The sequence below is a fragment of the Mobula birostris genome, chromosome 16, assembly GCF_030028105.1.
Source record: "Mobula birostris isolate sMobBir1 chromosome 16, sMobBir1.hap1, whole genome shotgun sequence".
Lineage (NCBI taxonomy): Eukaryota > Metazoa > Chordata > Chondrichthyes > Myliobatiformes > Myliobatidae > Mobula > Mobula birostris.
Genome location: NC_092385.1, coordinates 51659261 through 51686691, shown reverse-complemented (window position 1 = coordinate 51686691; position 27431 = coordinate 51659261). Strand labels below are relative to the sequence as shown.

At 42.3% G+C, this 27431-nt stretch overlaps 1 protein-coding gene across 1 annotated transcript; it reads left to right on the top strand.

Moving 5' to 3' along the window:
- Nucleotides 1-16239: 16239 nt before the first annotated feature.
- bhlhe40 (basic helix-loop-helix family, member e40) lies at nt 16240-21535 on the top strand. The gene is made up of 5 exons (XM_072280626.1): nt 16240-17615; nt 17727-17793; nt 18032-18139; nt 18963-19086; nt 19600-21535. The coding sequence occupies exons 1-5, from the start codon at nt 17539-17541 to the stop codon at nt 20424-20426; spliced, it is 1203 nt and encodes a 400-aa protein (XP_072136727.1). The 5' UTR covers nt 16240-17538; the 3' UTR covers nt 20427-21535.
- The last annotated feature ends 5896 nt before the right edge of the window (nt 21536-27431 follow it).

Here is a 27431-nt window from a genome sequence, read left to right as displayed (position 1 = left end):
GAAACATATAAACTCCAGCCTGAGAAGTAACTTGGATCCACTCTGGTTTACTTACAACAGCAGGTCCACAGCAGATGCCATTTCATTGGCTTTACACTCAATCCTGGAACATCTGGACAGTAAAGATGCATACATCAGGATGCACTTTATCAACTACAGCTCGGCATTCAACACTATTATCCCCTCAAGAGTAATCAATAGGTTCCAAGACTACGGCCTCAATGCCTCCTTGTGCAATTGCATCCTCAATTTCCTCACTTGCAGACCCCAAACTGTTCAGATTAGCAAAAATATCCCCACCACAGTCTCCATCAGCACAGGTGCACCACAAGGCTGTGTGCTCCGTGCCCTGCTTGTTTCACTTTCTACTTATGACTGTAAGGCTAAACGTAGCTGCAATGCCAATATTTATGTTTACTAACGACACCACTGTCATTGGCCGAATATAAGGTAGTGATGAATTAGCCCATAGAAGGGAGAATTAAATCTGGCAGTTTGGTGCCACAACAACAACCTCTCACTCAGTGTCAGCGAGACCAAGGAGATGCTTATTGGCTTCAGGAGGAGGAAATTGGAACTCCATGAGCCAGTCATTATCAGCAGATCAGGGGTGGAGAGGGTCAGCAACGTTAAATTCCTCGGTATCATCATTTCACAGGATCTATCCCGGTCCAGCACATAAATGCCATAATGAAGACAGCACAACATAGCCTATAGTTTCATAGAGTTTGCAAAATTTGGTATGTCATCTAAAACTTTGACAAACGTGGAGAGTATATTGACTGGTTTCATTACAACCTGGTATGGAAACACCAATGCCCTTGTACGGAAAAGCCTACAAGAAGTATTAGATACAGCTAAGTCCACCAAGGGTAAAGCCATCACCACCACTGAGCACATCTACATGGAGGGCTGTGGCAGGAAAGCAGCATCCATCATCAAGGATCTCCAGCATCCTGCCATACTCTCTTCTTGATGTTGCCATCAGGAAGAAGGTACAGGAGCTTCAGGACTCAACCACCAGGTTCAGGAACAATTATTACTCCTCAACCATCAGACTCTTGAACTAGAGGAGATAAGTTCATTCATCCCATCATTGCACTGTTCCCACAATCTATGGGCTCACTTTCAAACACTCTTCATCTCATGTTCTTGACGTTTATTATTTATTTGCTCAATATTATTTTCTTTTATATTTGCACATTTTGTTGCCTTTAGCACATTGATTGTCTGCCACATTGAATTTGGCTCTCATTGATTCTATTGTGTTTCTTGCATTTACTGTGTATGGCCACAAGTAAACAAATCTCAGTGTTGTATATGGTGACATATATGTACTTGGATAGTAAATTTACTCTGAACTTTGAACTTTTGAATTATGTTGTTGGCAGAAGGTTCAATTTTTTTGTCTGGATCTGTTAAGGAAAGATAGAACATAGAATAGTACAGCACAGTACAAGCCCTTCGGTCCACAATGTTGTGCCAACCCTTAAACCCTGCCTCCCATATAACCCCCCACCTTAAATTTCTCCATATACCTGTCTAGTAGTCTCTTAAATTTCACTACTGCATCTGCCTCCACCACTGACTCAGGCAGTGCATTCCACGCACCAACCACTCTCTGAGTAAAAAACCTTCCTCTAATATCCCCCTTGAACTTCCCACCCCTTACCTTAAAGCCATGTCCTCTTGTACCGAGCAATGGTGCCCTAGGGAAGAGGCGCTGGCTGTCCACTCTATCTATTCCTCTTAATATCTTGTATACCTCTATCATGTCTCCTCTCATCCTCCTTCTCTCCAAAGAGTAAAGCCCTAGCTCCCTTAATCTCTGATCATAATGCATACTCTCTAAACCAGGCAGCATCCTGGTAAACCTCCTCTGTACCCTTTCCAATGCTTCCACATCTTTCCTATAGTGAGGCGACCAGAACTGGACACAATACTCCAAGTGTGGCCTAACCAGAGTTTTACAGAGCTGCATCATTACCCTGCGACTCTTAAACTCTACCCTTCGACTTATGAATGCTAACACCCCATAAGCTTTCTTAACTACCCTATCTACCCGTGAGGCAACTTTCAGGGATCTATGGACATGTACCCCCAGATCCCTCTGCTCCTCCACACTACCAAGTATCCTGCCATTTACTTTGAAAGGACAAACTCCAAGGCAGAGTACAAAGTGTACCACCTCACACTTCCCCTGGTTGAACTCCATCTGCCACTTCTCAGCCCACTTCTGCATTCTATCAATGTTTCTCTGCAATCTTCGACAATCCTCTACACTATCCACAACACCACCAACCTTTGTGTCATCTGCAAACTTGCCAACCCACTCTTCTACACCCACATCCAGATCGTTAATAAAAATCACGAAAAGCAGAGGTCCCAGAACCGATCCTTGTGGGACACTACTAGTCACAATCCTCCAATCTGAATGTACTCCCTCCACCACCACCCTCTGCCTTCTGCAGTCAAGCCAACTCTGAATCCACCTGGCCAAACTTCCCTGGATCCCATGCCTTCTGACTTTCTGAATAAGCCTACCGCGTGGAACCTTGTCAAATGCCTTACTAAAATCCATGTAGATCACATCCACTGCACTACCCTCATCTATAAGCCTGGTCACCTCCTCAAAGAACTCTATCAGGCTTGTTAGACACGACCTGCCCTTCACAAAGCCATGCTGACTGTCCCTGATCAGACCATCATTCTCTAAATGCCCATAGATCCTATCTCTAAGAATCTTTTCCAACAGCTTTCCCACCACAGATGTAAGGTTCGCTGGTCTATAATTACCCGGACTATCCCTACTACCTTTTTTGAACAGGGGGACAACATTCACCTCCCTCCAATCCCCCGGTACCATTCCCATGGACAATGAGGACATGAAGATCCTAGCCAGAGGCTCAGCAATCTCCTCCCTCACCTTGTGGAGCAGCCTGGGGAATATTCTGTCAGGCCCCGGGGACTTATCCGTCCTCATGTATTTTAACAACTCCAACACCTCCTCTCCTTTAATATCAACATGCTCCAGAACATCAACCTCACTCGTATTGTCCTCACCATCATCAAGTTCCCTCTCATTGGTGAATACCAAAGAGAAGTATTCATTGAGGATCTCGCTCACTTCCACAGCCTCCAGGCACATCTTCCCACCTTTATCTCTAATCGGTCCTACCTTCACTCCTGACATCATTTTGTTCTTCACATAATTGAAGAATGCCTTGGGGTTTTCCTTTACCCTACTTGCCAAGGCCTTCTCATGCCCCCTTCTTGGTCTCCTCAGCCCCTTCTTAAGCTCCTTTCTTGCTTCCCTATATTCCTCAATAGATCCATCTGATCCTTGCTTCCTAAACCTCATGTATGCTGCCTTCTTCCACCTGACTAGATTTTCCACCTCACTAGTCACCCATGGTTCCTTCACCCTACCATTCTTTATCTTCCTCACCGGGACAAATTTATCTCTAACATCCTGCAAGAGATCCCTAAACATCGACCACATGTCCATGGTACATTTCCCTGCAAAAATATCATCCCAATTCACACCCGCAAGTTCTAGCCTTATAGCCTCATAATTTGTCCTTCCCCAATCAAAAATTTTCCTGTCCTATCTGATTCTATCCTTTTCCATGATAATGTTAAAGGCCAGGGAGCAGTGGTCACTGTCCCCCAGATGCTCACCCACTGAGAGATCTGTGACCTGACAAAGTTCGTTACCTAATACTAGATCTAGTATGGCATTCCCCCTAGTCGGCCTGTCAACATATTGTGACAGGAATCCATCCTGGACACACTTAACAAACTCTGCCCCGTCTAAACCATTGGAAATAATCAGGTGCCAATCAATATTAGGGAATTTAAAGTCACCCATGACAACAACCCTGTTATTTTTGCACCTTTCCAAAATCTGCCTCCCAATCTGCTCTTCAGTATGTCTACTGCTACCAGGGGGCCTATAGAATACCCCCAGTAGAGTATCTGCTCCCTTCCTGTTCCTGACTTCCACCCATATTGACTCAAAAGAGGATCCTGCTACATTACCCACCCTTTCTGTAGCTGTAATAGTATCCCTGACCAGTAATGCCACCCCTCCTCCCCTTCCCCCCACCCCATCCCTTTTAAAGCACTGAAATCCAGGAATATTGAGAATCCATTCCTGCCCTGGTGCCAGCCAAGTCTCTGTAATGGCCACTACATCATAATTCCATGTATGTATCCAAGCTCTCAGTTCATCAGCTTTGTTCCTGATGCTTCTTGCATTGAAGCACACGCACTTTAGCCCTTCTACCTTACTACCTTTACACCCTTTATTCTGCTTCTCTTTCCTCAAAGCCTCTTTATATGTTAGATCTGTCTTTACTCCAGGCACTATACTTGCAGTTCTCGCATGATCTTTATCCTCCTCCACCTCACTATTTGCTCTAACACTCTGGTTCCCCTCCCCCTGCAAATCTAGTTTAAACCACCCAGAGCAGCACTAGCAAACCTTCCCGCAAGGATGTTAGTCCCCCTCCGGTTCAGGTCTAACCCGTCCCGTTAGAATAGGTCCCACCTTCCCTAGAACAAGGCCCAATTGTCCAGAAACATGAAGTCCTCCCTCCTGCACCAACTCCTTAGCCATGTATTTGACTGCATTATCTTCCTATTTCTAGCCTCACTAGCACGTGGCATGGGTAGCAACCCTGGAGGCCCTATCCTTCAACTTTGCACCTAACTCCCTAAACTCTCTTTGCAGGACCTCCTCCTTCTTCCTATACACGTCATTGGTCCCTACATGGACTACGTCATCCGGCTGCTCGCCCTCCTTCCTGAGAATACTGAGAACTTGATCCGAGATATCGTGGACCCTGGCACCAGGGAGGCAACAGACCATCCGGGATTCTCGATCTCTCCCACAGAACCTCCTATCTGTCCCCCTAACTATTGAAATCCCCTACCACTACTGCTCTCCTCTTTTCCCTCCTTCCTTTCTGAGCTGAGGGTCCAGTCTCGGTGCCAGAGACGCAACCACTGCAACTTGTCCCTGGTAGGTCGTCCCCATCAACAGTGTCCAAAATGGTATACTTATTGTTGATGGAAATGGCCACAGGGGTGTTCTGTTCTTTCTGTCTATTCCTCTTTCCTCTCCTGACAGTCACCCAGTTATCTGCCTCCTGACTTTTAGGGGTGACTATCTCCCTGAAACTCCTGTTTATTTCTGCCTCTGCCTCAAGAATGATCTGAAGATCATCCAGCTCCAGCTCCAGCTCCAGTTCCCTAACTTGGTTTGTCAGGAGCTGCAGCTGGATGCACCTTTTACAGGTGTAGTCATCAGGGACAATAGTGCTCACCCTGACTTCCCACATTCTGCAAACGGAGCACTGGACTGCCCTAACTGCTGCCTCCATTACCTACTCCTAAGTTAATTAGAGTAATTAAAGGAATTTAGTAGTTTTTCTGGTTATAAATTGAATCTAGGTAAGAGTGAACTTTTTCCATTAAATATGCAGGTTCCCATTTATAGATGTTCTCCATTCAGAGTGATTACTGACTATTCTACTTATGTGGGAGTTAAAATTACTAAGAGACATAAGGATTTATTCAAGTTCAACCTCTTACTGTTAATTAGTCAGGTTAAACAACTGATTACTAAGTGGTCCCCATTGTCTCTATCACTGATTGGCCGAAGTAATGCTATTAAAATGATTATTTTACATAAATTCTTATATTTATTTCAAGCGATACCAATCTTTATTCCCAAATCCTTTTTTGATACTATCAGTTCTAAAATTTCCTCTTATATATGGCAGAACAAAAATCCCAGATTAAATAAAAAATATTTACATAAGTCCAAGAAAGATGGTGGTTTAGCACTGCCTAATCTAAGATTCTATTACTGGGCAATAATCTTCGATATTTAATATTTTGGACACAAGATTGGAATATAATTCCAAGCCCATATTGGGTAAACCTTGAAGGCTACTTTGTACAAGGGTTCTCTTTGGCTTCCATTTTAGGCACTTCACTTCCTTTTGTATTATCTAAATTGAATAAACAAATGGTTAATCTAATATTAAACATACATTACGAATATGGTTTCAATTTCGTAAATTTTTTGGTTTGAACAAATTTATATTATCAAGCCCTATTATATCAAATTTTTTTCAATCCTCGGTTATGGACCAAGCCTTTTTGATACAGAAAACGAAAGGCATAACATGTTTTTGTGACTTATTTCTGGATAACTGTTTCATGTCTTTTGAACAGTTATCTAAGAAATTTGATTTACCTAGATCCCATTTTTTTTAGATATTTACATATAAGAAATGTTTTAAATACCATGCTGCCTACCTTCCCGACCTCATACCCTACTGATACCATCGATAAAATTTTAGGTTTAAATCCTCTTCAGAAGGGATTAATAGCATCTATCTATGATATAATTATGAAATTACAGCCAGGTATATCTGATAAAATTAAAAATGAATGGGAGAGAGAACTTCAACTTTGCCTAACTATAGAGAAATGGGATAAAATTTTTCAATTAGTTAGATCTTCCTCTATATGTGCTAAAAATACACTAATACAATTTAAAGTAGTGCATAGGCCCCATATGTCTAAAGATAAATTAGCCCGTTTTTATTCCCATATAAACCCTATGTGGAACAGAAGTCACTCTGAGGTGGCTTCTTTAACTCATATGTTTTGGTCCTGTCCTCTTTTGGAAAGATATTTTTGATATTATCTCAACAGTTTTGTGTTTTGATTTACCACCCCATCCTACCACGGCAATTTTTGGTTTGCCAATGATGGAACATAGGTTTTTATCCTCTTCAGCCTGTCGGATGATCGCATTTGTTACTTTAATGGCCAGAAGATCCATTTTATTGAACTGGAAGGAGACCAATCCTCCTACTACATTTCAATGGTTTTCCCAAACTATATTATTCTTAAATTTAGAAAAAATTAGAAGTAACATTTTTAGTCATAGTCATAGTCATAGTCATACTTTATTGATCCCGAGGGAAATTGGGTTTCGTTACAGTTGCACCAACCAAGAATAGAGTATAAATATAGCAATATAAAACCTTAAATAATTAAATAATAATATGTAAATTATGCCAGGAAAGAAGTCCAGGACCAGCCTATTGGCTCAGGGTGTCTGACCCTCCAAGGGAGGACTTGTAAAGTTTGATGGCCACAGGCAGGAATGACTTCCTATGACGCTCTGTGTCGCACTCAGTGATCCTTCGGTTAAATTTGAAGAGACTTGGAAACCATTTATTCAACATTTTCATATGATGTAATTTGACCTTTCCAAATCCTTCTTATTAATAAAATATATGAATAGAGGAGTGGAGTTGACGACATTATTGAATGTGTTCAATTTAAGATAATGGTATAACCTTGTTTTGTTCTGTTTGCTTTTTTGGGTTTAGTATTTTGTTCTTTTTTCTTGTTTCTTTTTGGGGTTTTTCTTTGTATTTTTTTCTTTTTATTTCTTTTTTCTCTATGATTAATTACATCACGAGTTTGGAAGTCTATTATACTTGTATTATTTGAAATCTGTTTTGTATGTGCTTATTAACAATAAGATTATTCCAATCTCTCTGTATCAACATTGTTATTCTGTTTATAACTTTGGAAAATTAATAAAAAGATTTAAAAAGGAAAGAAAAGAATTAAAGGAACTTACCCGGCCTAACCTCACTGGGAGCAAGCTCGTCCTCAGCCTTTGCTCACCAAAGCCTCTCGAGCCAAAGCCTTCCTACTCTGTCCCCCACTACTCCATTGCCTGCTCCTACGATGCCTGCTCTGTTAATCTACTCGCTTTTTAAACTCTTCTGCTGTCTCACAGGCCAACCTTCACGCGCTTGTGCAGTCATGCCCGGTTCAAACTGCTGAAGATGTGGGCTAATTGAGAGCTAGGCAAAATTGATTCAGAAAAAGCCTTCAATTTGCATAGGAATCTAGTATTTTTTTTCTACAATATAAATAAATAAGCATAGCTAGAAGCCAGAGAGAAAAAAATGTCAATTATTCTGGCCTAATCATATTTTTAGCATCTTAATTTCAACCATCCAAAGACTGAAATAAAATTTTAATCTGTTTCAATAATTGTGTATATATATATATATTGTCAAAAACAGACCTAAGAAATAGAAACAGGAGTAGACCATTTAACCCAGTACCTGCCCGGTTACTCAGTACGATCATATCTGATCATTTATCACAATGCCACTAACTGCACTATGCCCATATACCTTGAACTTCTTCATTCATTTGTGATACATTTAATGTCCTGCTATCATAAAACATTAATATCATGTAAGCAAATATAAAATACAGCAAAATATAAAACTGGCATCAAAGTTGTGACAAAATAAGAAAGAAAAAGCTAAAAACCAATTTCAAAATTGAGAGCACACAATCACTCTATCTGCCATTTTCTTCTCTGGCACCATCTCTAAGCTGAGAATCTAGTACTGGAAATAAAATTACCAGCATGACTTAAACAAAATTACTGAATTCCTAAGGTAATTGGTCTCTGCACACTAATTCATGGAGGACTTAAGTTTGCAATTCCAAATCCCTCTTCCCTCTGGAACATTGGTATATTAAAATCCAGCAAACTATCCTTGCTACAACAATAAGGGCAGTATCATTTTCTCTGATAAATCAAAGTACAATATAAACTTCTGAAAATAAAAACAATTTAAGTAAAACCAGTAAATAGTTCCTTATGCGAGAAAATATAGGGAAATACTTGGGCTTTTCATCCTATTCTGTTGATGTACGAGCAGAGATCTTGCAAAGATAAATGAATGTGATCACGTCATAGGGCAATAGTAATTCAGTACATGATGTAACCCAAGCTTATCCAAAGTAGCGCAAACACTTTCCAGAAGTATTATCAAGAGAAAAAAAAGTTAAAACTGAGACACATGAAGAAATGACAAGAAATGTATACAGAAGTTTAATCAAGGTGTTAAGAATTAAGAACTTTAATTAAAGTGCAGTCAGAGAGATTTTTGGAGAGATTTCCAGAGTTTACAATATTGGCTGTTGAAGACATGGCAGAGTGAGCCTCAAACTATAGAACACACAAATCCAGAAACAGCGTGAAGAAATTATTTAAGGCCATAATATTATTCAAGACTGAAGTTTATTTGTCACATGTACGTCCAAATATGTTCTGTTTGTATTAACCACCAGCAGAACCAAGGGTGTACTGGGGGGGGGGGGGTAGTCCGGAAGTGTCTCCGAATCCTGGACTCTTTCTGGAAGAATGCCGTTACCAAAATAGACTTTTCTCATCTGTTATTACCTTGGGAACTCCAGTCAAGAGAAGAGTTGCAAATCTGTTGCTTACTTTATTAAAACTACTTTATCTGCCTGGATGTGGAAACTGACCCCAGCACAAATTGCTGCTTTTGAAAGAATGATGGTAGACAAACAAAACAGGGACCAACAGAATATTGTAGAAGTTTTCAGTTTATTAAAGCTGTTGGATACTTTAATAAGAAGCCCCTACTGAAAAATCAGTAATTCTTTAGAGGGTTAATCTGCAGTCAAACTACAAAGATGTCATGTTGTGGAAACATAATTTAAATATCTGACATCTAGACGGGTAAATAAAAAAGTGGCCATTTATTAGTTCACTGTTGACAGACAAGAATATAAAGTCAATACGGAGCAACCAAAACAAATAAATGGTTAACTTATTTCATGTTTCGCATTCTTCCCTGCCTTCCTGACCTTTCTGTCAATAGTCAGCCACCTCCTTTCTGGAACTTATTTTGTGGTTATCTCTTTGAGGGATTTGACAGAGGTGCTCAATGCTGAGAAAGGGGAACTAACCCGGCTCTGTGCTAAAAGGAAAATACTGTAGATGGAGGGAAAAGCCTGAATATAGTGCCTGCCACAATGTTAGGATGTCCTAAACTGCTCTCAACCCTGTTTTCATACAGAGACCACTTAAAATGTTAACTTCTAAGATAACCATCAAATTCTGCCATTCAACTTTACCTAAGAGTCATTTTTTTCATCAGAAGGATGACATGTCCTGCTAGAGCATTTTCTCAGTACTGTGCTGGAATGTCAATATATACATTATATTCAAGTCTCTCTGTCTCTCTCTCTCTGTCCATCGAAATCCGATGACAACGTCCACTACTTTAACGGTGTCTAGAACATTCTTAAATCCCTGACTGACTCAGTGTTGAGGGTGATTGAGCCATGCCTCAGGTGCTGATAGTCTGAAAGAAAAACAAAAGTCATGGTAGTGCTGATGCCTGTAGCTCATCCTCAGTTGAGAACCGAAAAGTTAAGTTACAATGCGATTGCTTATAGAATTATAAATCAGATCTGCGTTGGAAATTGTCTTATCCCAATCCATTTCATATTCAAAGAATAACCCCTTCTTTCTGACTTTTGGTAGAAGGAATCGGGTAAAACAAAGTAAAATATTCTACTGTTAAGATTAGAGTTACATTACCAAATGATTACACATCACCAGTAACAACTGCAGTTTGGTGGTAAACTCTGACTTCAAGGACCCTGAAACGTAGAATCTAGGCCAATACTTCCTGGAGGTTTTCAGTGTAGGAAACTCCAATTCTCAAGTGAATCATCACGCATGAGCAAACAGATTATCTGGTCAACATCTCATTCATCTTTGTGAGACTTTACAGTGTGAAAGAGATGAACACATTTGCTGCAATACTAAATCAGTTTTTATTTATATTTATCTATACAGTACCTTGTAAAAGTATTCAACCCCCAACCCTTTGTTCACGTAAATGAGTATTAATTACAACCAGAGATTTTGATCAATTTAACTGAGAATTTTCATGCTCCTTTGTTCACAGTAGAGCCCAAAAATTGGGAAATTTGTAAAGCATGACAAACTAAAAGTTCAAAACCTGAAATGTCAGCGCTCCAAAAGTATTCATTTCCCTTTGCTCAGTACTTGGTTGAACCATCTCTCGCAGCCATTACAGCCAGTAGTCTTTCTGGACAAGTCTCTATTTGTTTTGCACACTGTGATGGAGCAAGAATTGTGCTTCTCTATTATCAATTCGCTGACTTGCCTTGAATGCTCCTTTGTCTTTATTTTGGTTTGATCTGTTAAAAGCTCCACCATACTGCTGGACCTTACAGAGAGAGGGATTATTTATTCTTACAAGTTCACTGAAAAGAGCTGATCCTACAATTTTCCACATCAACAACTTGGGTGAGTTGGTAAGTATTATATTAATATAGTAATATAATATAGTACTGGCACAGTAATTACAAAGGGGATGAATACTCTCTCAAACTCACAATTTTGATTTTTAATTTTTAGTAAGTTGTTGACAGGTTTTGGAATTCTTCTTTTGATTTGACATGAGGTACAATATTTTGTAGATCAGCTCAAATATTTTAAATTTGGAAAATTAGGCAGTGAAATGTGAAAATTGTTGTGGGGGCAGAATACTTTTTCAATGCACTGTACATTGGAAGTTGGTGTCATTGGTAAGATAGGTGTGTATTGTCCACTTCTAATTCCCTAGGCAGAGGAGGGGAAGCATCACTTTGCGGTCTGCTAACTGTACAACTTTCTAGTACTTCCACATTGCTATTAAGTAGGAAGTTCCAGGATTCAGATCCAGCAGAAATGAAGGAGTCAGAATATACTCAAACACGAGGAAATCTGCAGATGCTGGAAATTCAAGCAACACACATAAAATGCTGGTGGAACGCAGCAGGCCAGGCAGCATCTATAGGAAGAAGTACAGTCGACGTTTCAGGCCGAGACCCTTCGTCAGGACTAACTGAAAGAAGAGATAGTAAGAGATTTGAAAGTGGGAGGGGGAGGGGGAGATCCGAAATGATAGGAGAAGACAGGAGGGGGAGGGATGGAGCTAAGAGCTGGACAGGTGATTGGCAAAAGGGATACAAGGCTGGAGAAGGGAGAGGATCATGGGACGGGAGGCCCAGGGAGAAAGAAAGGGGGAGGGGAGCATGAGAGGAAGATGGAGGGCAGGCAAGGAGTTATTGTGAGAGGGACAGAGAATGAATGAATAAATAAACAAACAAACAAACAAACAAACAAACAAACAAATAAATAAATAAGGGCTGGGGTAAGAAGGGGAGGGGGGCATTAACGGAAGTTAGGTAAGTCAATGTTCGTGCCATCAGGTTGGAGGCTACCCAGACAGAATATAAGATATTGTTCCTCCAACCTGAGTGTGGCTTCATCTTTACAGTAGAGGAGGCCGTGGATAGACATGTCAGAATCGGAATGGGATGTGGAATTAAAATGTGTGGCCACTCGGAGATTCTGCTTTCTCTGGCGGACAGAGCGTAGATGTTCAGCGAAACGGTCTCCAAGTCTGCGTCGGGTCTCGCCAATATATAGAAGGCCGCATCGGGAGCACCGGACGCAGGATACCACCCCAGCCGACTCACAGGTGAAGTTTCGCCTCACCTGAAGGGACTGTCTGGGGCCCTGAATGGTGGTAAGGGAGGAAGTGTAAGGGCATGCGTGGCAGTTGTTCCGCTTACAAGGATAAGTGCCAGGAGGGAGATCAGTGGGGAGGGATGGGGGGCGGGGGTGGTACGAGATGAATGGACAAGGGAATCGCGTAGGGAGCGATCCCTGCGGAAAGCAGAGAGAGGGGGGAGGGAAAGATGTGCTTAGTGGTGGGTTCCCGTTGGAGGTGGCGGAAGTTACGGAGAATAATATATTGGACCCGGAGGCTGGTGGGGTGGTAGGTGAGGACCAGGGGAACCATATCCCTTGTGGGGTGGCGTGAGGATGGGATGAGAGCAGCTGCGTTTGAGAGCAGAGTTGATGGTGGAGGAAATGCTGCGTTCCACCAGCATTTTGTGTGTGTGGTCAGAATATACTTCAATGTCTCTGATGTGATTTAAAAATTGATACATCTGCTCTTGACCTTCTGGTTTGGGAGATATTCTGTCGGCATTGCTGGGTTGCTCTGGTGCTTTATGTACGCTGCATACTGCATCCGTGGAAAACAATGTGCATAGATCTACCGTTGATCAGGTGAATTGCTGGGGGCAGGTTTCTCGTGCTCAGCCACACTCCAGCAGTCACGGTATTCACGTGTGCTTCGATAGGATCTCGTGAGCTGTAAAATAGTTATCAGGCGGTAGCTCAACGAACCACCTGAGAGAAATTTTGCCCAGATGACAATAACATCTAACCCTAAGGTTATGATTAGTGGGCCCTTTGAAACAGACCACGGTAGAGCCACAACCTCACAGTTTAGTAGACCGGGTTTCAGTTCTGACCTCAGGAGCTGTCCGTGCAGAATTTGCATGTTTGTCTTTGGTTGTGTGGGGTCTCCAATCTCATCCCCCCAAAAATCTGCTTAGGTTAATTTGCAACAGTAATTTACCCCGAGTGTGCAGGTAAGTGGAAGAATCTGGGGGGAGTTATTGAGAAAGTGGGGATAATATAAAGTGGGATTCGTGTAAATGGCTGTTAGCTGGTCTTTTTGAACTCTGTTATCGGTTTCCCCCCTCCCCGCCAAAGCTGTAAATGGGAGATTTGCAATGCGCAATTCTTTAAATGGTAAGGAATATGCCAGTCAGTTAACAAGTAACTCCAATTATTGATAGGTTGACGTGTGTCATTTTAATGTGACTCACGTGGTGACTATATGCGAGCTGTGAGTCCAGGCTGTGGACCTGTTTGTCGTGTGGACCCGCCACTTCGTGACACTTGTTTACACTCCTGTTAGTTACACGCCAATAAAGCACAGCAGTGATTTTTGCATCGTAGTCTCAACATTGCGGACAAACGTTTGTTGTGTCTACAGGACTTGAAATAGTGAATCCAGTTTAATATCACTGGCATATGTCGCGAAATTTCTTGTTTTGCAATAACTATATATAAAAAAACGTGTTAATTAAGTAGTGTAGAAAGGAAATAAATAATGAAGTGACGCTCGTGGGTTCATTGTCCATTCAGAAATCTGATGGTGAAGGGAAAGAAGCTGTTCCTGAAAAGGTTGAGTTGTGTATACGAGAGAGGGAAATGTGATCCCTGGACAAACGTTAGCTCGAAAGCCTTCGGTGAGCAATTCTAGCTCCACCCATTCTGCCGAGCGACAAATAAAAACAAAATGAGTTTGGCATTAAGTTCTTCTGTGCGAATGGGGAGGGTGGTCGACAGCGAGACTGAGATACAAGATTCATAGCACGATTACAACTGCGCTAGCCAATTGAGGAGATAACTCAATCTTCATAATGACCCCGCCACGACTGTAGGTGTCGGAAATCCCCCAGAAAGTTCTGCCCACTGAGTTTCAGAGGAAAACACTACCTAGAACTAACAGCGAGTTTAAACTTGTGAAAACGGAATCGGGCATAATAACGTGATTTGGAGCCGTGTAATACGTATAGCGGCGGACAGATAAGGAACCAGAAATACTTTGCTCTATATTTCCATGCGGCGTTTCGGTCCATCGAGTCCATACGCACTCACAATCCCCATTCGTAACATCCCAACCCCCGTTGTAATACCCTTGCACTCATTGTAATATATTCTCCCCGCGGAGGAGACTACGCAGATTCTACCGCTCTCATACACTGGTGCAATTCACCTACCGGCGGCACATCGATGCGGGAGAAGCCAAAGCACAGACATTGCCTGGGGTCAGGAATTAACACAGGTCTGAGGCAGCGGCTCTGCTGTTTATATTGCACCCGTTCCCACCGACATGCACCCAGGACGCGGCAACTGGAACATCCCAATTCATGCATTTGGGCGGAGAAATTAGGATTATTTTTACCTAGTAATAGGATCTGAAATACACTGCTTTTGAGGCGCTGCTGATACGTGATAGGAACGGTTAACAGGGCATTGGACAGATGGTTCATCGGAGAGATTTGCTGGTCTTTAGAAAAGGTCAGGGAGAAAGAGATAAATTACGCCGCCTTTCACAGTCAGTGTGCAGACTAATTCTGATCCCTGAACTTTCCCCAGACCAGCAGACCGAGCGCTCCTGCTAAAAACACATGAGTCGGGTGTACAACTCCAGTGTTCTCATGGAATTTAGAATAATTTCGTAAACACTGTTCCATAAGTATAAATCGGGGAGACATTTAAAATAATTCACTCCAGTTTATTCACGATAAACGGAGTGGAGAAGAGTCGGTTGCCTGCATCGAAGCAATTGGAAACAGCAAGTCACGTGACGTAATTTCCAAGAATATGACCAATCAGAGTTGGCAACCTCGGACGCACTCTGCTGTAGCCGGATCCAGTCCAGAGCAGGGATCGTGATTAAAATTAATGGTAACTGCTGCGCGAAATTGCAGCGGCCGGAAGCTTGCAGCAACTGGTCCTTATATAGCCTCTGTGGGCGTTGAGGAAATTCGCACCTCCACCCGAATTTTGAATTTACCCCGATTTTCCTTCTCTCGATTGATTGCCCTTTCCCCACTTTTCCCCGGAAATCTGAAATAGGGAAGGGGACGAAATGTGCCAGAGTATTACTTACGAAATATATAGACGAAATGTTAAATGTGTCGGTTTATTATTTATTCATTACGGAAACAGGTGAAATATATTGGTTCTGCTCTATTATTCCCTCATACACCGAAATACAGTAAAACGTTGAGAAAAACTGGCTCTGCTTTTTAGCGTTTTGCCCCCGTTTCGCCTACCTCTCAAACCACAGCATTAACTACAATCTTCCATGCAAAATATCCATGCCCTCCATTAATTCCCCACGGGGGAACCCCAGTACAGCAGAAACAACGAGTCTTTCGAGAGTTTCTAAAGATGGACTTTTCCCCCCTTTCATTAATTCCCCTGAAAATATACTGCGCATAGCGGTGGCAGGGGCAGAGAGCTTGTGAAAATGAGCCTTGTAAACACGACATGCATGAGAGCAGAAAGGGCGAGCAAGGGAAAGGCGTTGCACATTCATATAGGGGGCTACGGCCGACGTGTGGTATTTAAATAGTTAAAAGTCATCTTCCTTTTCGTTCCCCCGTGGGATTTTTCTTTTGTGCGTGTTTACTCGGGAGAGAAGAGGTTCTGAAATCCCCGCCTGTTATTGATGTGGTGCGGGGGCTGTCCTCTGTTGGGGCTGCGTTCTGCCTCCACTGTCACGTTTGCGTCCTCATGGTCAGATTCGCCGACAGCTGCCTCTGCGCCTCTCGCCAGCAGCCGGCGAGACCTCACGTTACCCCGCACGCCGCGGGGCGGGGTCAGACTGGAGCAGACTGCGCAGCGAGCATGTTTAAACCTAACAGCTCAAAACATTCGCTCCATACGCTCACCTTCCCGAGCTCGCCGTTATGTAACACCCGGCTCACTTTACCATTGGCGCTTCCCTTCATTAAAGCTAGTTTCAGTTTGCAGCTCTGACCTAACAGTTTCCAAAGTTTCAATCCGCTAATCCCCTAAAATAGAATTGAATAAGGCTCTCCCGAGCAGACGGAAGGTGCGATGTGAAGGAGGGAATCTGTTCCTCGGTGTTTCCTGAGACGGCCCTCCCTGGCTGATTGTTGTGACCCCTGTTTACTGTCTGACTACATTTCATGATAATTTCTCACGTTTCCCGCAGCGCTCAGGTTGCCAGATCCACGACCCTGCGGTCAGACTGAATTAGACTGCCGTCTGAGCCTCTATCATTGTACAATGACTCCCTCGCCAGGTTTTATAAAGCCCAAATCGGACACCCGTTCTTACACTTCCCTTAACCAGCACCTCTATCAAATAAAGACGTGGCCAGTAATTACTGGGGTGCAGAAAAAGAAAACACCACTTGATAGCAAAACGGGCGATCCCTGTGTTAATCAAGACCATACCCAATAGCAATTAATAGCTGCATATACACTAAATGTGGTGGCACTTCTGGCAACTTTATGCGCCCATTCTTGTAGGACATCATGCCAGGTTTTTCCTCGCCGTTCCTGTCTTGTTCTCGACTCTAAGGCAGTTACTTCAGAGGGCGACACGACCCCAAATCCTCCACCCTCCCACCCCTCAGTAAAATCAGATGGCACACAACAGTATCCAGAAACTCGAACCAATACATCGACATCTGGAATTATGATCAACTCATTAACAGCTTATCGGCAGCGGATCACTCATTTCCTGGTCGCTTATCCACTGACACCGCGAATGTTATTAGTTTATTTGTTTTATATGTTATGTATGCGGCATTCCAGTCAAGTTACTGATGAATCCTCCCTAACCTGACTATTTAATTTTTTTTTAACATTTGATCCGTTTCTCAACCCCCAATCACTTCTTGTTTTGGAGAGACAGATTACGGAGAGCAAGAGATGTGTGCAGCCTCCTGTACACGTGAGTCTCATGTGACTGGAGCTCTTTTTTTACTGTAAGAGCAAAGACGTGCCTGGAGTCACAGGGTTTAACACGTAGCTCTCTAACACCCACACGTTCATTAAAGGCAAGTGTGGTGCAGCAAACTCCGACTGATCAGTCGGCAAGGCAGATAGCGAGACAGAGATCGGGAAGGAAACCCCGAACAGCAGCACCAGCAGTAGCAAGAGTAAATTTTTACTGAAATGGAAAGGATCTCGAGTGCACAGCCTCCCCCTCGGATGGCGAAAATCCCAACTTTTGAAAGCAGCGAAACGCAAGGGTAGGTTTCTGAATTTTAATTGTTAAATATATTTTATCGTATACTGTTGGGTTTTGAAAAGAACAAAAAAATCACAGTTCAACTTCCATTATTTTATCTTTCCCTCCACAGAATGGAATTTTCTCATATGTTTCTTTATAAGACTAAGAGAGGGCTAAAGAAAGGCGATGATAATAAGGTATATTGTATTTCTTTATTCTTTGCCATTGTTTCTCGTTATCTGTTACCAATCCTCTTTAACTCCCCCCCCCCACCCACCCCGATATTGTATTGCTTTATCTCTGATGCTATACTCTTGGGCACAGTACTGATTGTGCGTTGTAACTGTGAGCGGTGTCTGATTTAAATAACAGCACTTGTTATTTAAATCTGTGCTAAAAGGTAACAGTTAATAAGCTTTCTTTTCTTAATTATAGGAAACATATAAACTGCCTCACCGACTGATAGAAAAGAAAAGGCGTGACAGGATTAATGAATGCATTGCACAGCTAAAGGACATGCTCCCTGAACATCTCAAACTGACGGTAAGAGACGCTGAAATTAAACGTGCTTTGGCATAACTGTTAAAGGTTGAGCGTTAAAGGCGCCATCTGTCTGCGTGTCGATATCCTAGATGAGGAGGGAAATGTTTATTTAAAGATAAAAATATCTGGCATCATCTTGCGTTTGAGTAAATCTAAGGTTGTATTTATTTGGAGAGGCAATGCACTAATTTGGACGGGATGGAGATATTCAAAATTAGGTGGTTTGAGTAAATAGCGCAAACCCTTTGGAGGGGCGGGCAGGGTTCACTAGTATTTTGGATAGTAGGTGATGAAGAGGAGGCAAAATTCTGTGTTAGACGGCTGGGGTTTCCTAGTTACTTTCTGGAGTATCGTTTCTTACCAGCATCGGTTAAATTATTCCGCCAGGGAAGATTTCTAAATGTGAAGAGCAGCAATTCGCCATTGTATTCAGAAAACTCGCACTGGTGGGACACACTCCAACACCTAACACTAGTGTGATGCTATCGGGATTTTAATGATCAGACAGTTCGTTACAAGGGATTGTGATGTATTTAGTTATACGAGCTTTAAATGTTAATAGCGATTGAGTTTCATTGCTTTTTAATGGTTAGTTCCATTCATTACGTTTATAAAGATGAGGTACAATACACTTAATTATAGGCCTAGTTAGAATCTGTTTGTTTAGTTAGAATTTGTAGGAATCCCTTAAACAGGTACACTTGTTAAGTCGTTGCTGGGTGTGGGATACCATTGATTAAACGGGCGGATAGGCACTTAATATTTTTTCGCAGGATGCCACATCATTTTATGCACGTTTTAATCACACTTGTCTCCATTTCAGACGTTGGGGCATTTGGAAAAGGCTGTAGTTCTTGAACTTACCTTGAAGCACGTGAAGGCATTAACTGGCCTTATTGAACAACAGCAACAGAAAATACTAGCCTTGCAGAATGGTTTACAAATTGGTAAGCAGAGACTGGAACTATGTTTGGATTTTGCATACATTTGTCTTCATAAATACAATACAATGTGCCTATATTAATACATTTCTAGATTCAGTTACAAACCTAGTAACTTTCTGTGCATGTTAGCAGATTTGTGATTTCTTTTGATTCTGGCATTGAAACCTTAATTCCCAGTGCAGTGACTTGTTGTCATAGTGACATGATTGGTATAGTCCATAATGGTGGTAATTTTATTTGGCATGTTCAACATAATCTGTTTTGATTCTTTCAAGTTGTTCCAGGATCCTGTTTTTATTAATAAAGAATGTATAAAACTTTACTGTTCACTGGAATCTGAACTAGTTGCCAGATGCATTATTGTAAATATCAAGAGCCACAAATCAAGTATCTGTAAAAAGATTGAATCTAAAACGAAAGAAAATGTGGCCTTTGACTGTAGCTGAACATTAGTCTCATTTGTGATGGAGTTTATGTAGGTCAGGTTTTAATGCAATTTTCTTTTCCATTTCTCAGGTGAACAGACAGCTAAGGCATCGGAGTCTAATCATGAGATGTTCCAATCTGGATTCCAAATGTGTGCCAAAGAAGTTTTCCAATATTTGGCCAAGTATGAAAATCAAAGAGAAGTGAAGCCTGCACACTTAATAAATCATCTTCAGAAGATGGGAGCAGACATGCACACAGGGGGATATGTTCATGGGATAGGGCAGAGCTCAGTTCGGTTTCTGGAAGGAGATTTCAGGCCCAGGGTTGAAGGACCTGGCAAAAACTGTGTGCCTGTAATCCAGAGGACTTGCCCAGCCAGCAGCGAGCAGAGCGGCAGCGATACCGACACTGACAGCGGGTACGGTGGCGAGCCTGATAAAAATGACTCCAAGCATGACCTGGAGGGCGCCGAGAGGGAAGCTGAGCTGAAGCACCCATTAGCGGAGAGGATTGTCTCTATTAAACAAGAATTTGGGGAGCCACCGATGAAAAAGGTTCGAATGGAGCTGTCTGAGGAGGATATCCGCATGACAAACGGTGACCATGCTGGAGGTAGCTTCCTCAGTCATCACCCGCCACCTTTGTGCGTGCCTTTTTACCTGTTGCCACCATCAGCTGCTGCATATATGCCCATGCTGGATAAGTGCTGGTACCCAACCTCCATGCCAGTCTTGTACCCTGGGATCCCTGCATCGGCTGCACTGACCGGGCTAATGAACCCCGATAAACTCTCTCCGCTCTTAATTTCCCAAAGGGGAGCCTCGCCAGTCTCCATCTCCCCATCAATGGACACATCCGCTCTGCTTCCAGTCCCTAAACAAGTCCCGTCCCTGAGCTTGGAACCCAAAGACTGATTTATTTTCGTAACAGAAACTTTGACTGATCTTGTGTGTTTACATGAAAAAAAATCTCTCAATTTAAAACTAGTTTGAAAATGATGTAATCCCAGGTTGGTTAGTGTTTACATTTAGATTTGACGCCATTTCCCAACAGTTGTAGCCTCAGCTAATGTAAACAGTTTGAAATGGCTGTCGAGACCATAATTCATTCACAGTTATAGGAATGGACAGCAGATTGCTTCAGAGGTGAAGTCTTTGCATAAAAATGGCTTTAAAGTGCAATGGATTAAAAAATAAATAAACTTTCCGTCACCGTTCTTATTTCCCAGCTAAACAAAACCTCCAAAGCTTTCATATAGTTTCAGAGGTGTAAACGCACTGTCTGTGAAATGAATGTAAATGGTGAAATTATAGATGCTGCTTAAGCTTTCTGCTGTAATAATAGCCAAGGAACTGACTTGTGCCCTTCCTATAGCACTGATATGCTGCTAAATGATCCCACCCAGTTTAAAAGCACCAAATATTAAATGTAACTGCTTCTGTATATACCTGTATTTTTGCAGGATTGATAAAAGTCAGTAGTAACTATCCTTGCAGGCTCTTAAAAGGGTTGTTGAGTGGAAGTGGTGACCATAATAAGGACAAGTGATGTATGAAGTGGTTTTTTTTAAAAGTATCAGCATACTGTTTGAGAGAACTGCAAGAAATTGCTGTAAATGTTGATGTGTTACGTGTGAATGGTGAGCTGGTTGAGGTTTTGAGGATGCCAAAGTCATTACTGGATAGCCTGTTTAACGCACAGTACTTCAATGAGATGTATTTAAAAATAATGAATCTTTTTATTTTCTTTGCCATTCGTAAAAGATGTTGCCTTTCAGGTTTCAATATCTGGTATGGATCTGCTGGTAAATGCGTGTATTTGTGTAAATAATGGAATTCAGATAATATGGGAAGGTTGAATGTAATGTTTTGAAAAAAAAGATGAAGATTAGTTTTGTATAGGGAGAGGTAAACAGACTATTTTTGGAAACTTACAGCAGATGGAATATTGTACATATTTTGTTTATACATAAATGTTACTATTCATTTAAAAATACAATTAATAAAATATTTTTCCTGTGGAATTTTGTACGTACCGTTAAATGTGGCAGCCAATACCTATGCACCACACTGGTCAATTAAGCAAATTACTTGTAAAAATTACCAGTTAAATATCAATTTATATATCTTGAGTCAATGAATCAATTTAAAACTAAGCATACATGGGCAATGTAAAATCTTGTAATGCCCAGGGCTATTATTTCAATCCTCCACATGGATACTTTCTAGCTCATTGCATAATCATGCTATAAAAAAGGGCAGCTAACATAATTCAAGTTTATATGTGTAGACTATTTCCAATTTTAAAATATAATACGGATTTTAAAAGCCAAAATGAAGGAGAACAAAAAGTGGATTTGAAACAACGGAAAGAAGGGCAGCTAAATATATCACTGCACTGTCATCTCTGGCCTCTTGTGAAAAAATTCAGTTATCAGCTGATTGGGGACAATGCCACAATGGGGATTTTCAATGTTCTTATTAGTATGCTGGCAAAAAAAGGAGAGCTGGACAGGATAGATAAACATATATCTGGAATGGATTGGGGCATGCAGTGCACAGGGCTGGGGAGCCCATTTCCTCTACTCCATTTTGAAAGGATTTTTGTCTCCTCCCTTGAAGTTCCAGGTTCAGGTCGTACACCGAAGAATTCAATACTATGGCAGCATGGTTTCCACTTCACTGTCACAATAAATAACGTAAGGTGCTAATTTCACATTAACTTTAGAACTGACAAAGCAGTTGGAGAGGGGAAATTACAATGACAAGAGTTATCAGAGATTTCTTTGGTAACAGATAATTGTTGTTTTCAAACAACAACTCACACAACCTGAGACTTGAGGTAGAATTTCAAGACTTAAAATTTTAATTGTTGGAATAATCCACTTGTTCAAAAAGCTACCAGTCTTGGCGCAATGTGATCTACAAAAACAAGGACAATTTGAATTTTTAAGCAACACACATCAAAGTTGCTGGTGAACGCAGCAGGCCAGGCAGCATCTCTAGGAAGAGGTACGGTCGACATTTCAGGCCGAGACCCTTCGTCAGGACTAACTGAAGGAAGAGTTAGTGAGATCTCTTACTAACTCTTCCTTCAGTTAGTCCTGACGAAGGGTCTCAGCCTGAAATGTCGACCGTACTTCTTCCTACAGATGCTGCCTGGCCTGCTGCATTCACCAGCAACTTTGATATGTGTTGCTTGAATTTCCAGCATCTGCAGAATTCCTGTTATTTGAATTTTTAAAGTTCCTTTAAAGGAATAAAACTTTCTGAAGTGGGACCATATTGTAAACATTAGTGTTTTGAGTTATTTAACACAGGAATGTGTGTTAACAATGTATTTTACCCATATTACATGAATGAAATATGGAATTTATTGAAATTCATTAGCCAAGTAAAGCTTCAGCCATTTAGAATTGTTGATGGTTTGTCATTAACTCCACAGCTAAAACCCTAAGGTTCTGCTTCAGCAGTTTCTGTTGCCTGTGTCTTGCCTGGCAAGGCTGAAAAATCAGGTGCCTTGCAACAGGAGAAGTTCTCTAGCAACTACAGGAGAAATAAACTAAAGTCTGCCCCATGATGTGCACTGTTAAGTAGTCAGGCACCATTTAACAGCACAAGTTTGTTCTGCCCTTTCAGCAGAACAATACAACGACGCTAAAAAGTGCGAGTGAATATTTTAATATCATCCATATCCTTGGCCACATATATAAAAAGGTTATAAAAGAATCCTCGACGTGTTAATTATTACAATTTAAATTCAGATGCTGACTACTTCCTGCTCTTTCAGTCAGCCTAGGCAGCAGTGTAGGTACAGCCAATACCACAGTGCAAACCTTAGAGTGTGGACACTGTGATTTGCAGGTGTCATCTAGATTGATTTGCAAGGGGAAAATATATTTACGTTTGTTATGAAAATTCTGTAGCAGTTCAGAATAAGGGAAATGTTGTTGACCTGGCTCACAATTAGACAACAGTTTAATTTTAGAATTGTCTTCCTTGTTTTCAAATTCCACCATAGCCTTGCTACTCCTACCTCTGTAATCACTTCTAGCCCTGCAACCCCCTTGAGATAGATGAGCTTTTCCAATTTCGGCCTCTGGGTCTCTCTTTGAACGGAGTTGCTTCATCACTGACAGCATTTCCATCCACTATCAATGCCCCTTGCTTTAGAGTTCTCCCTTGAATCTCATGACTCTCTTCTCCTGTAAACTCAACTCCTTGGTCTTCAACATCTCCTCGTGTGGAAGTTTGCTTGCTACCCGTGAAGCATCTTGCAAACTTCCTAAATACACTATATAAACGGAGTTGCTGCAAGTGAGGACCAGACTTTCGTGTCTACGTTGCATAGAATGGTTACCACAAAGACAAGTATTACTGTGAAACATATTGTATATAACCTTTAGGGAACCTCTACTCATACAGAGAGTGCAGTACAGAAACAGGCCAAGTCCATTTACAACTACCCTTTTACATTAATCCTACCCCTTTTACATTAATCTTACACGTTTTAAAAAATTCCTTCCATTCTCAACGCCTCCACTTTTCCTCCCAAGGATGCCTCCCGACTTGCTTTTACTCCGGCGCAGGGCGCTGAAAGACGTGGATCATTTCAAGAAGTGGTGGTGCTGAGGGGCGGAGATGTGTGTGTGTGGGGGGGGTCACTATTGTATCACTCATAGTTGCCACACAGAGTGAGCAGAACGAGATCTGGGTCTAACAAGAGGAACGTCCGCACCCGTTGGAGACCAGACATTACCACACGGGCCGGCCGATGCTGCTCTGCTGCTCTCGTTATCACTCTTCCTCCTCACCCCCGCCCCTCATCTCTCTCTCTCTCACTCACACACACGATGTGACGTACACGCCCCCTTTCGCCCCTCAAGCTTTGCTTCTGTGCCCACTTCCCCTAGTATCTGACCCGCCTCCTTCCTCTAATAACTACAGTATCACATTTCCCTCGTTCAGCAACAAATAAACCCGTGCACCTTCAACCTTACACGTATCAACAGTGGCTACTTATAATTAAGCAAGACAGCCTTTCATTTATTAACAAGGAGAGCCAGCGCAGCACCAGGTCTCGCAGCCGAGTAGACTAGTAGCGCCCATCCGCCCCGCCTCTCTCTCTCCCCCTTCGTTAATTTCGCTGTTGCATCGCCTCACCCTGTCCTGACCCGCTCTCGCTGCCCCGACAATGTCACGTTTCCGGCTCGGTTTCTTCACGTGCAGGCCGACTAAATAAAGTCGCGGCTCGGCTTCTTGGAAAAAGGCGTGCTCTGGCATAGCTTCAAGATCCCCTTAATGCTACATAGCAAACTGCCTCATCAGCAACCGAATATGCGCGCCCTGACACCCGCACCCCGAGACAGACTCTCGAACACGCACAGACACTGAGATACAGACATGATACACAGATCGCGATACATCCACGTAGATACAAATTGGCACCGATAAAGACACATAGATTAGCTTCACATATTTTATCCACAAACACACACACACACATACACACACGCGCGCGCGCGCACACGCGGCAGACACATACCACAGACAAAACAAACACACACACACACAACAATTGCAAACACAGAAATACAGACCACACACCTATAAAGGCAAATTCACAGAGAGAGAGAGAGAGAAATTCAAGCACAGATAGACATAGAGAAGCGGGTTTTTGCACAGATCCATGCAGGCAGACATCGGATACACAATCACATACAAATACAGGCAAGAAGAGAGAGAGAGCGAGAGACAGACTGGGAGAGATAAACCTACAAACACACACTCTCCCCCTCTCTCAGCTGCACACACACACACACACACACACACACCCCCACCCACTGATAAAGGGATACAGCCAGATATACATGCATAGAGACATGCATGTCATGCATGTGGAAAAGCACATATAATAGAACAGTACAGCTCAGGAACAGGCCCACGATGTGGTGCTGAACCAATTAAATTACTAATCAAATGGCCAGCTAAACCTGCCTACGCAATGTCTAATATTCTTCCACTACCCTCCCATTCATGTGCCTATCAAACCATCCTTAATGTGTCTGCCTCTACCACCAACCTGGGCAGCACAGGCCAGACACCCACCACTCTCTGTATATAAAAACAAACCTGTCTTCACATCTCCTTTGAATTCACTCCCTTTTGCCTTGAATGTATGCCCTCTGGTATTAGACATTTCAACCCTTGGAAAGAGATATTGCCTGTCTCCTCTGTCTATGCCTCTCATAATTTGATAAACCTCAGTCAGATCTCCCCCAGCCTCTGCCACTCCAGAGAAAACAGCCCAAGTTTGTCCAGCCTCTCGTGATAGCGCATGCCCTTTAATCCTGGTAGATCACTTCTGCACCCTCTCCAATGCCTCAATGTCCTTCCTGTAATGGGGTGACCAGAACAGTGTGCAATACTCCAGATGCAGCCTAACTAGTTTTATACAGCTGCAACATAAGTTGCTGACTTTTGAACTCATTACCTCGATTACTCACGCACACACAGGTGCATGCTAGAGATACAACACATACAAAGGTACATATGTATGATGACACACAAGGTTGTGCAGAGATATTGACAGATAACCCGAATCAGGTTTATTATTCTTGGCATATATGTCATGAAATACAAGCATGCAAGTACAGCAGGCAGTGAAGAAAGCTAATGGCATGCTGGCCTTCATAACAAGGGGAATTGAGTATAAGAGCAAAGAGGTCCTTCTGCAACTGTACAGGGCCCTGGTGAGACCACACCTGGAATACTGTGTGCAGTTTTGGTCTCCAAATTTGAGGAAGGACATTCTTGCTGTTGAGGGAGTGCAGCGTAGGTTCACAAGGTTAATTCCCGGGATGGCGGGACTGTAATATGTTGAAAGATTGGAGCGACTGGGCTTGTATACTTTGGAATTTAGAAGGCTGAGAGGGGATCTTATTGAAACATATAAGATTATTAAGGAATTGGACACGCTGGAGGCAGGAAGCATGTTCCCGCTGATGGGTGAGTCCAGAACCAGAGGCCACAGTTTAAGAATAAGGGGTAGGCCATTTAGAACGGAGTTGAGGAAAAACTTTTTCACCCAGAGAGTGGTGGATATATGGAATGCTCTGCCCCAGAAGGCTGTGGATGCCAAATCCCTGGATGCTTTCAAAAAAGAGATGGATAGAGCTCTTAAAAATAGCGGAATCAAGGATTATGGGGATAAGGCAGGAACTGGATACTGATTGTGGATGATCAGCCATGATCACAGTGAATGGTGGTGTTGGCTCGAAGGGCTGAATGGCCTACTCCTGCACCTATTGTCTATTGTCTATTGAAATTTGTTTAGTGGCAGCAGTACAGTGCAAGGCACAAAATACTGTAAGTTACAATGTGAAATACATGAAAACTAAGTAAGTAGCGCAAAAAAAGCAAAATATGAGGTGGTGTTCATGTGTTCTTGGACCATTCAGACATCTGAATGCAGAGGGGAAAAACTGTTCCTAAGAAGTGGCTTCAGGCTCCCATGCCTCCCTTCTGATGGTAGTAATAAGAAAAGGGCATGCTCTGGATGGCGTTAAGCGGCCTTAAAACTCTTCACTTCTTTCTCAACAAAAGACCCAGCTAGTTTCCCTCCACCACCACCCTCCTCTGCCTGGCAGAAATGATCCTCAATAATTCCTCCTTCAGCCGCTCGCACTTTCTCCAAACTTGTCACACAGCTCTGGCCATCTGCATGGGCGCCAGTTGTGCCTGCATTTTTTGTTAGCTACGTGGAATAGCATGTTCTAAGCCTTCTCTGGCAATATTGTCTAACACTTTCTGTGCTACATTGATGACTGCATTGGTGCTGCTTCGTGCACCCAAGAGAACTTTTCAATTTAATCGAATTCCACCCTATCCTTAAATTCACATGGTACATTTCTTCAGATT